Source organism: Sinohyriopsis cumingii, chromosome 12, assembly GCF_028554795.1.
Source record: "Sinohyriopsis cumingii isolate HCF-2022 chromosome 12, ASM2855479v2, whole genome shotgun sequence".
In the NCBI taxonomy this organism is placed as follows: Eukaryota; Metazoa; Mollusca; class Bivalvia; order Unionida; family Unionidae; genus Sinohyriopsis; species Sinohyriopsis cumingii.
The window spans coordinates 61577219-61588841 of NC_142972.1; the positions used below are offsets into that span (position 1 = coordinate 61577219).

Genomic DNA, 11623 nt, shown 5'->3' on the forward strand with positions numbered 1-11623 from the left:
ATACGAACCACAACATACACTATACCAAGAAACTCATTTTATAAAGGAAGACGATTTTCAAATTTTTGATTTTGGTTTTGAAATACAAAACTACAAGCATACAAAAACAAACAGAAAACACAAAAGACAAAATGCGGGTCAAATTGATTAGTTTTTATTTTTGTTTATTAGAAATATGGAAAAGTTGTTTAGTTTTGGTGAGCGGACCTGGATTCATCCCCTAGGATTACGGCTATGTCTCACTATGGGACTTACTACAATATAGGGTCGACTCTTTCAAAAGGAGAAGGAACGGTTCTTCGTGTCTAGTATGCATTCCAGGCGTACATCTTATTGTTTTTTCATCCGTTGAGTCTGCCGTTTTTATTGCTGCTCATGAAAGTATCTTTGTCTCTACTTCCATTCTTTTTCCCCTCTAATCATTTTCTCGCGGAGGACGTTTCTACCTGGTCATATGCCAGTTTCAAGATGGGCCACTGTGCCCGTTTTCTTCTTGATGATGTCCTGCCTTGCACGCTGCACCATGGTTCGAGGTTATGTTCCTGACCACTCAGCAATGGTGGACCGGACATTTATTTTATGGAAACAATAGACATGGAAATCATCTCTTCGAATCATTTTCGTCAGTAATATTTATATTCATTTTGCATTCCCACTCAACCCCCTCTATGTATCTCTAAATATTAACGATGAAGAATGTCAGACTCATTACAAACTCTTTCATCCGGCATATATACGAATTCTGAGCACTCCAGAATCCTTTCTGTAAGCAGCTAGTAGGATGGACCACAACCAGATTTTCCAAACTTTCATTCTATACTGCGCCATATATCTGTTCATGGATTTAAGATCTTTAGAGTGTAAAGCGAAGTTGTCAAATATGTTTACTGGTTTTTGTGCGATAAATATATTTTCAGGATAATAAATGTTTCTATCGTTAAATACTTGCTGAATTCCCCGGACAAGAAGTACATTAAACACACCTGTAGGAAAAGTGTACGATGCAGTACTTGTTAGATGTTTTTCTCTTTCAAGCTGAAGTTCATTTATATACGTTAAATAGTTGAACACTTATTCTAAGTAAATAAAATTGGCTTCTCTTATCCACGTACACTGAGCCCGAGTGTACTCTGTTTTCATGTTCGAATGTAATATTTTGCTCATATATTTCTAATATTCGTTCCTGTTCTTGTATGCAGTATCATTGTACAGGCACTGATTTTACACACTCTTTACATATCTGGCTCTTTGCATCTCGCTTTTTACTCCACCCGACTTTCCAACCGCTCTGGTGGCCTAGTGGTTAGAGCGTCCGGATGCGGGAGGTCGTGGGTTCTGTACCCTGCTGAGTCATAACAAAGACTTAAAAAATGGTACTAACAGCTACCTCTCTTGACGCTCAACATTAACAGGTTATTGTTAGGACTGGTCTGCCTTGTGTCAGGATAATGTGATTGGGTTAGACATCATGCTTCATGTCTGCAGCATTGATGTCCCAGTGCTAGACATCACTATAAACTGCCACACTGCAGCCAGCGTAGCGATATCACTGATAAAATGTTAAAGATGAGTTAAAAGTCCAAGTCACACTCACTCAACACTTCAACTCGCTCGCATTTAAAACATTTTGTGACTGTTTGCATCATTTGCTGCTGTAGTTAATAAATTCTAAATAATGGACGACAAATTTTGGCTGACATGTCAACATGATTGTGCACTGAGGACTCCCACTAGTGCAATGAGACAAATATTGGTGGCAGTTCGATGAAAAGGCTTGCAATTACTCTCGCACAAATGCTCGGCTTGGTGGCGTAGCCTCCGATAGTTGGACGGCTGAACAGTTTCCAGCTTCCAAACGGTAACTTATCGGTTCTCTTTGAGCAATTGCCGTACAAACTTCAGTCCGAGTAGTTACTGTGTATGGAAATATTTATAGTACGAATACAACAGTCCTTTTTCTCGACTTCACTATCTGGCTTTAATCCAATCGTGCTTGTTGTTTCATTGTTTAATGCTTCGATGACTAATGGAAGTCGATTTGATTAATGGATGGGGTGTTGGCGGATTTAACCTGTTGTGTACCATCACTTTTTGTCCGAGATTGCTGCACTATGAAACTTCCCTAATAATTCCTGATGACCGAATAACCATTCTGCAAGTGTGCGATTAAATCGTTCATCAATGGCCTGAAAAGAATATATATTAATATGACCTGCACGAACTTGCACATGGTCTTCTGATAACAGCGCAGCAACACATCTGAGAAATTCTTTACTAGGATTCACTTGTAATATGTAACGATAAGTTATTTCATGGTATTGATGCGCACTGCCTTGCAAATGTTTATTGGACATGTTGTGCCGCTCTCCACTCGTAGTGTAAATTTTGAAATGTTGGCTTGGATCACTCAGGACCCTTATGGTTTTCCTCACCATTGTTAAGACTGTAACCTGCGGTCGCGATGGAAAATATCGCGCGGGTTCAGACACAAACGTGAACGCTAAAAATAATTTAAGAAACAATACAATTACATAAGATGTACGACAGTGTGAAGAGCGGCGCGGAAAAGGTACTCGTAAACACCAGGAATTAATTCGTATCAGTGGAACAAGTGGCAATTCAAAGGTAAAAAAAGAAGAACCGGGTAAAATTTGTAAAAAAGCTAAACGCACCAAGACTATAAAAGAAGCCACAAGAGCAACTGGTAAGGTTATTACAAACTCGCCAGAGGTGATGGCTGAATCAAAGATTCGTGCTCATTGAACGTTTTGAAGGTATCATTATTGTATAGTACTACGACACCGATATTGAATTCTGAGGCGATTTGCGCAGGGTTAGTTCGATGATCATAATCTCATCAACGAGATCAGACTTCAGTGTACCCATTTTGCACCTATTGCTGCTGGTACATCACGCATGACTCAAACCTGAGACTACATTAGCGTCGCTGTGAGTTTGTAACAGTTGGCCTATAGCCGTTTGGTGTTCTTGACGCGAATAGAGCATTTGTGGTTTGAAAAGATCGTGGAATATCTTAAATATGGTTGAACGTTCGACAGGTGCGTATGATATTACTTCAATCAGTGAAGAATGTCCGTGTTAACCGTTAAAGATTGTATTGTTTCTAATATGAGCCCAAACTAATCTCCGTTAGCATAACTGATTCTCGGTAATATCCGGTTCACATTAGCTAAAATATTCTCTCGGTGTATGGGCTTAATATCAGGAACATTATTAATAGAAGAAGTAAATATGTTTATTTAAGTCTAGGTTTAGGAATTTCCTAAGTGAATTATATATAGTCCAGGTTTTTTCTCCGGTTCTGTTTTGTATTTTGTAAACATCAGGATGGTTCTGGAAGGTTATCGTTCCATTAGGTACTTGTTCTCTATTTTAGAAAATGCTAATTGCGACCTGAGGTCAAGTGGATATCTATATAATCTTATAACTGTTGGGAATTTTTCAATTTTGTTTTAGAGCGAGCACTTGAAATTGTAGTATATGCTGTGTCCAGTATTTCATTTCACGATTTTGCAGATTTGGATGGAAAAATTGGGCGAGCCTGTCTTGTTGGAGCGATGCAAATGAGATTTTCAATATTATTCATTCCCGGCCGGTGAACCCAATCAATTGAAAAAATAATTATAAGTGCAGGACAAGTATAAGTTCTCTCTTCCATATGAAGCATTCTCGAGAGGAAAAAGTGTAAAGAATGATGCTGTTGATACCGGTTATCCTACCAACACCAAATTTGGCTTTGGTAACAACGGAATTATGGCATTATTCAAAGTGCAAGTTATCCCATCGATGAAAAGGAAACCGAATCAATTCTTTACAACGTTGATATTTCCACAACAAATGTTGGTCTGGCTAGATACAGCGATGATTATGCGAGCACAGATGGCTCAAGTATGATGCTTATCAAAGATACATTTGATAATGATGAATCTGAATCGTATACAATTAGTCGATATCAAACTCATGCTTGCAACACTGATTCAGATCTACAAGCTGTAATTGTAGCCCCTAACGTCACTTTTAAGAAAGAATCTGCTGAACGTTAAGAACAACTTCGTGGAGCTTCATTAGAATGTTCGTATGCAAGTCACAGGTATGTTGCTGATGGTCTAATGAGGTTCCTTGATGCGCCTGTGGGCAACATACACATGCATTGAAAGTGTTACAAAGTTAAGCAATAACACATATCGCGAGATGTGTGTGATTTGGATTGTTGATGTAGCTTTAAGAATGTTCGGGTCATATCGTTACTATATCTGCAGTTTGGCAGTTGATAGCGATGTCCAGTACTGGGGCATCCTTCCGCAGCCATGTAGCATCATATCCCAGCCAGTCGCTTATCCTGACACCAGGTCGATCAATCATAGCAGGAACCTCATAATGCCGAGCGCCAAGCGAATCATATCAGAGCACCATCATTGTAAGTCTTTGGTACAGGGTTCAAACCTACGACCTCCCGTATCTGAGGCGGACGATCTAACCGATAGAACACTGGAGTTGTCCCTCTCATGAAGTAAAGATCAGACTTGGTAAAAATCAGCTGCGAAAAATAACAAACGCAATAAAAAAAAAACAATTGCATGGTCATATTGAAACATTCTGCAACAGAATTGGCTGGAATTGCCCAAACACACATTGCTCAGCTTTAAGCAGCCAAACACAATATCACCAAAGTGATATTAAAATTCCGAATCACGGGTAATGCTAATACAAAATACGTAAAATAAAATATTCCATTCCTTTCAGCGGCTCTAGTAGTTGCAAATGAAGCGGTGTTATGGGCTGTTGATCCGGCACGGCTCTAAAAATGGAGGATGAAGGTTGCACACGAATAAGAAAAGGAAAATGCCCTCATTTACGAGGAACAGGTCGTTGAATACCATCATGAAGATGTCTTTGAATACCCGGTATAGCATGCAGAAAATGACTAATCTTAAATTTCGCACGAAGGCAAAATCAGACAAGTGTTTTCGTGTCGTCTTTAGGCGTAATGAACATACATAGTGTCGCGCACACGTGAAACCGGCAATTTCAACCTGGCTTTGACAACAAGAATAGGCTCTGGTTGTATGTTTTATGTGGTGACACCTCATCATCGTTTGTATTTTGACTTGTATGGACTTGCACAAGTAGTTGAAGTTTTCGATTATTTAACGAAGAACGATAAACTTGAACGACAGACTCGTTTACCACTATTTTATTCAGTATTTTATATTGGATGGACAAATATACGGTTATGTTCTTGCTAAAGTGTTGCATGCGCTGGTGGGAACCAAAGTTTACTTACAACCAACACCTCAAATACTTCACGATTTCACCTTAAGTACGCTTAATATTATACAAACTGTATATAAACATGTACTCTGTTATATAACCCGACGGCTCGTTGGTTAAGTGGACCTGAGTAGGTTTGCCAGGAAGGCGGATTTGACTGAGTTTGCTAGTCGTTTTGTTGGGTATTTTAAGCAGGTGAGCTTGTGATTTTTGAAGATAAATCTAGTAAACATTCACAATATTGTTAAGTTGAAATGCGTTGTCGCAAAGAACCTGACTGAGTTCAAATATACATGGGGAAATCAGAGAGTATGGTGTATCAATAACTTCTATCAAAGATGAAACTAATGTTGCAAGAAAACAATAAGTGGATAAACAAATTGCTAATGTGGTATCTGCATGACGTGTATTAAAGTCTTTGGGTGTTTTTCAATTAAATTAAACAGTAAAGGAGATATCAAAATTGCAGACATATCAAATGGGCTACTTGTGTTCAGTTCTGTCCGGAATCGCTTTGATATTCTTAAATATCACTTTTTAACGGTGCTCGAGTATGGTTGTATTATCCATTTTAGTTTAGTGGCAAGTGTGGTACATTAAATATAATGATAAATACTGTTATGGGGGTAGGTTGGGGTGAGCAATCAGTAAAGATTAGTACTAACGACGATATTATTAAAATAGTTATTATATTAAACATTGTTAATATTTACAAAGTCAGTGTCTTTTTTCAGTGGTGATGAAATTCAGTTCGAGGGACTCAACATCTTTCCAAGTAGGGGCGCTTAACCGTTTTTAGCATTGTTGTTACAGCTTAGATTTATCATTACACATACGTCATGATTTCCTTTGAGGTTGCAGAATGTTGAATGACCTAACGAAGGATCTTAACATCGATCGCGATTTTGTTACATGTGTCGAGGAACATCTCCTTCAACACGGTGTTACCAGACCCTCATTAAAGGTCACATAAAAAGCAACAGTTGTGACACCCTGATTTGCCACTACAAACTCTAGGGTGACTTGCTGCTGAACTCACCCTGGTTACGTTTAACAATGACTGTGTTTCACCAAGATTGACTCAATTGAAACAAAAAAGATCTGGAATGTTATTCAGCAAGGACTCGCATATCCGTTTAACCGTTAATGGGCGACGAAGAGGAAGATCATTTAATACACTAGGCGCAGTTTTAATCGGTATATGGAATGAAAATGGTTCTAGAACGAATAGTAGTTAAAGATTAAAATTTTCTTCAGACAGAGGCTGTCTATAATTGTATGACAGCTGTAATATTCAGAACGTGTAATCGGATAGAAGTGCCGACGCTTATTACGCCTGGGCATGATCATTTCCGACCATTCCTGCAATTGTACTACTCGATTGTATTATTAATAGAAGAACGATAATGGATCCCAAAAGTTACCGACGTAAAAATAATCGAAGAGGAGCAACAGCTGCAAAATGAAATCACCAATAAAAGCGCGTTGATTATAAAATACAAACTAGCGTGTTTGGTTTCATGTTTTATTTGTGCTCTTGCCGCTGCAACAACTGTTGGCCTTGGTGTGACTGGAATGGCAACCACGAGACAATCATAGGTGCACCAATCGGAATTATTGTCGTGGTTATCGATAATAATCTGTGTCTATTGTAATGCTAGCACATATGCTCATATGTGGCTTGATTGCCAAAAAGTTTTAAAATCATGGGGAATGGAGGCTGTGATGTATACCAGGAAACAAAAGGCACGAAGTACCAAAATGGCATAATGTCATTTCCCCAGCAATTCATGACATTGATCATTGACAGTCATTGACAGTTATTTGTTGAATTCAACATAACTACTTTTGACATGATTTGACTTTCTCTAGGCTAATAAATGTTACAAATCTTGCGGATATAATCTCTGTTTTAAGTTGTTCACGTTGCTTACGTTATATATTAAAAGCTGTGTTTAATAATGGCAAAGTTTGCTTTTCTCTGTTTCGTGTGAAAGACGAGTTAAGTGATTAGTTCATATAGTTGCAACATATTCAAGAGTGATTATTTGACTTGCTTTCACAGGTTCAAAATCAGAACAACTTCGTTATAATTGAAAGCCCATTTTTCTATTTAACTGCGAATTTTCCTCTATATCATTAAAATTTAAAACTGTCGTCGGCTTCAAAATTGAGACTTGTGTTTATTCAGAGAATTAAAAGTTTGTCTCTACTTTCCACAGCGATTCTGCAGCATACATATGTGACGTCCCCACATTTTAAACGTTTGCATGAAAGAGAAGTACGATTTAAAATAAAGTGTTACTTGTCTCCTACTTGAAGTAAAGGAAGTAACAAATCATTACTTTAACTGCAACCTTTCCTATTTCAAAGGAGTTTTCGTCAGTAGTGTCCTATGTTGATTGATGAACTAGAGTTTCAAATCCCCCCAATTCATTAAAGAGTACAAGTTTCTAATTAATTACTGCTCTTTGTATTTTAACATCACTCTAGTTTCACAATCGTTGCTTCTTTACAGTAATTATTATTCTCAACATATTGTTTATTTTTTCTTATATCTCTGACTTATATTCTTTCTATGCCTACATCGTCTATGTGGAGGTCATAGTTTTGACGTCCATGGAAGACGTTGCAGCATCAGACGGATTTGTTGATGTCTACACGAGAATAGACAGTGCTACGTGTTGGACTAAGTTAATGTTGCTTAGCTTAAGATTTGATATTCATTTCACTCCATCATTTTCTATGTTATTTCTATTAAATAAATGTCTCCCAGATTATCGGTTTATTTGTTCTCCATAGGCAGTTTATTTTGTAAACTTATTGCTCCTTTCTTTTGCTCTGTCATACGTTCTGGTTTTCTCCGCTTGTCGGACGTGATTATAAAAATCACCAAAGTTGAATCGATTTGATTCGATTTGAAATTTATTTTTTCTGCTGCGTTTAGGTATCATGAAGAATGGAGTATTTTGAGAACTTTCTAACCTTACTTTCTAACCCATGTTCTAAGTTACTATAAATGGTTTTCAATGGATTGTTTGTATCGCTGTTAATTTGAATTCATATTATTCTATGATCAAAGTCGATTCTTTTCTCAGCTGGTTTTTTATATATGTTCTTCCTCAAAATTAATTAAGTCCTGTTCCCGTTTACGATCCAATGCTTATAAACATTGTTAACGTATCAACTTTTATGAAATTTATATGACGAATTGTTTCACGAAAGAGAAAATGTCAACCAATAAATTTGATCAAAATCAAAATATTTGTGTCTAAAAGTTATTGTACCTCAAAAATTGCTATAAACGTCCAATACTTACGTCCAGTATTGGAGAATAGTTTCCACTCATCAACCAACACTGCATTACATAAAGGCAATGACATGCACCAGGTATGAGCTAACAGCTATTGATGGTTACATGATTATGTCGAATTTGGTATTTTGAGAAACTGAGAAACTGACGTTTTGTTGAAGGAATTGAGAAATGCACTCTCACCACTCCACCCACCCATGCAAACGCGGAGAAGTGAGGGTGGGGGAATGAGTCACTATCTTTCTGGTCAGATACGAGAATGCAGCATCAGTCGGCATCGTCATTATGATTGGCGTCACCTAAGCGTTACCAAAATTATCAAATCCTATCCTATAAATATAGATTGAAAATAATTGAAACAAAGACAGTGACAACAATATCAAAAGCCGACCAAATTAATTTTTACTTCATATGGTTATCTCAAATAACAGATTCTTTGTAGTAATCATTATAGAAGTCGAGTGTACACAAATTATTGTTTAGAAGTTGCAGGGTCCCAGGAGCAAAGAGAGGTATTGTAGATGATTGGTGTATTGACATGCATTATTATCATTATTTTGCAGAGTAACAACATTGGCCAACGAAACAACTCTGCCTGGACTTGAGATTACTTGCAACGAATCATGTGTTGATATAGGATTTGGTGTATACTCTGTGACCGGCGGAAGGGGTTTCAACATTTCATTCAGGACCCAGGAGTAGTTACCAAGGAATTCTGACTCATCGACTGTAAAACTGAGTTTCAGAACTTTGAATCCCATTTAATCTTCCTCAGATAATAAAAGCGAGACATATCACAATTTCTACATATTCTATAAAATAAGTATGCCACTAGTTTTTCTCACAGAACATTGAAAATTATTACGTCACAGCATGGTAGACTTTCCCTTTAATTGTTGATAATGTTACCTAATATGGACAATATTACAACAATCTTTAGATGAAAGCATAAATAAATTGAAGAGCTGTCATGGATTTCATAGCTTAAATCATTGTATGCTCTGCACTACTTTTGATATATTAAGTTTTATTATCTTTACAAGCTAACGTAACTATATATATAATATGTGGTAAACTTGTTGCTACAGCATTCATCAACTGCAGTTTAATTTTGAATCGTTGGCTTCGGATTCCATTTTTACGAACATCTTGTCTTTCTAAAAATGTTGATACTATCAGATGATAAATAAAAGACGATTAGGATGAATACCTTTCTGCACAGTTTCTTGGGTAAATACATACATTAATTACATTGGTCGCAGCATAGAATCATTGCCAGGTATTATAGATGATAAAATTCTTTGCAAATGCAAGCAGACTAACGAACATAACAATATCTACGGTAACAGAAATGTATTTGCTATTTGTGAACATACTTAATAAACTTAGTAAAAATAACTGCGTTTGATGATAAAATGCTAAATACTTCATATTGTCTCTCCTCCCCCTCTCTTTATCACTTACATGGTCGTGTTCAGTCATATTTTAAGGTTTTTTGTCAGCTTTGTTTTCTTAATCGGCACTATATTTTCTGAAATGCTTTCGTCTAATACGTCTTCTTTCTCAGAGGATATGTTCTGGTCTCCATATATTTCCTTCTGTTTGTTTACATTCAACCTATTTCTATGTATTCTGATCTTATACCTTGCAACGCGAATGTTCCTTTGTTTCTTATCGCGTTCATTGTCAAAAGTCCAGTTCTTTTAGACCTTAATTTATCCATTCTGTGTTTCTTGTTTTGAACTGTGTAATAACATTTTGTCGCCAAAAATGAAGACCTCACTCTTTATCTTTGCATTATGGTATTTCTTCTTTTTTGCATGTTCAGACTTGATCTTAACCTGAACAAGTTTCCTTGGAGTATGACACCTGCATGAAGGTATCATATATTCGCTTAAACACCAAAACGTCCTACTCGCTCTCAGATACTGTAGATATATCAAGTTCAATTAGCAAGCACGCCTGTATGCCATAAACGAGGAAAAACGACATTTTCTTTTCGATGCATTATTGGCCGTTCTGTAGGAAAATATAATAGGTGGATGTAACATATCTTATAAAAACAAAATCTCATGGTGGTAATAAACCAGGACAGGAACGAATACAGAAAGTGCACGATGAACTTGATAAACTAGCGGAAACAATACAATAGTCTTACAAAAATTCGCAGAATAAGAGCCGATTTTGCTAAGCGTCGTAGATTGCGTGAGTTAGGTATGGACGATCCTAATACAAACGTTTTCTGATGTCGCATATTATCATGATGATGCCAATCTACTTGCGACGGCGTACCTTATACTGGTAGATACTTTTACAAACAACGAATATAAAATCATTCTTCTGGTCAGATAAACGATGCATTAATAGCAAAATCTGATATTGAGTCTTGCAGCGATGCCGATCTAGATCTTTTCTATCAAACACTTAGTGATATAACAAGTATTAGTAATATTATCAAGCCTGCTGATTATGATATATTCGATTATTATCTGACCAGAAAGATAAACGTGGACGTCTATCTTTTGCAACAGCATATGAAATACTTGCACAATATCTGGTACTTAATAATTTTAGCATAGGAGATTTACGTTTTGTATTAGGTTATATTAATTACACAAAAGATCTTTATCAGGATAGCGTGAATGATATCAGTGATATACCAAAGAATTTTGATCCTGCTCTTAATCTGATTCATAATATTTTTATGATGATGTCAGTTATGGAAATACATCATCTAACGTATATAACGCATATCAAATTTTATTGCTGATCCTGTTAATAGCAAATTTCATCCTCAACTGGATAAAGCTTCGGCTGCTGACAAAACCTTTACTTTTGATCAATATAATTACTGAACCAGGCTCAAAATGACGAAAAGGAACATAATTAAGTTCAATCACATATTATCTAGTATCTCAGCGAACGAAAGGCATGAGCTGATGAAATAATAAAATGATTGTCATTGAAAAACTTAAAATGTATTACTCGGTCATACTCGCCAGAAAATATTCCAGCGAA

General features: G+C 36.6%; 1 protein-coding gene across 1 annotated transcript in view; it reads left to right on the forward strand.

The window, feature by feature from the left end:
* The window catches only part of LOC149786573 (uncharacterized), an 18067-nt gene extending 8052 nt beyond the window's left edge, over nucleotides 1-10015 (forward strand). The window contains exon 4 of the mRNA XM_089978217.1: nucleotides 9169-10015. Coding sequence (XP_089834343.1) covers nucleotides 9169-9307 — 139 coding nt within the window. The 3' untranslated portion in view covers nucleotides 9308-10015. The remainder of the gene's footprint in view (nucleotides 1-9168) is intronic.
* The last annotated feature ends 1608 nt before the right edge of the window (nucleotides 10016-11623 follow it).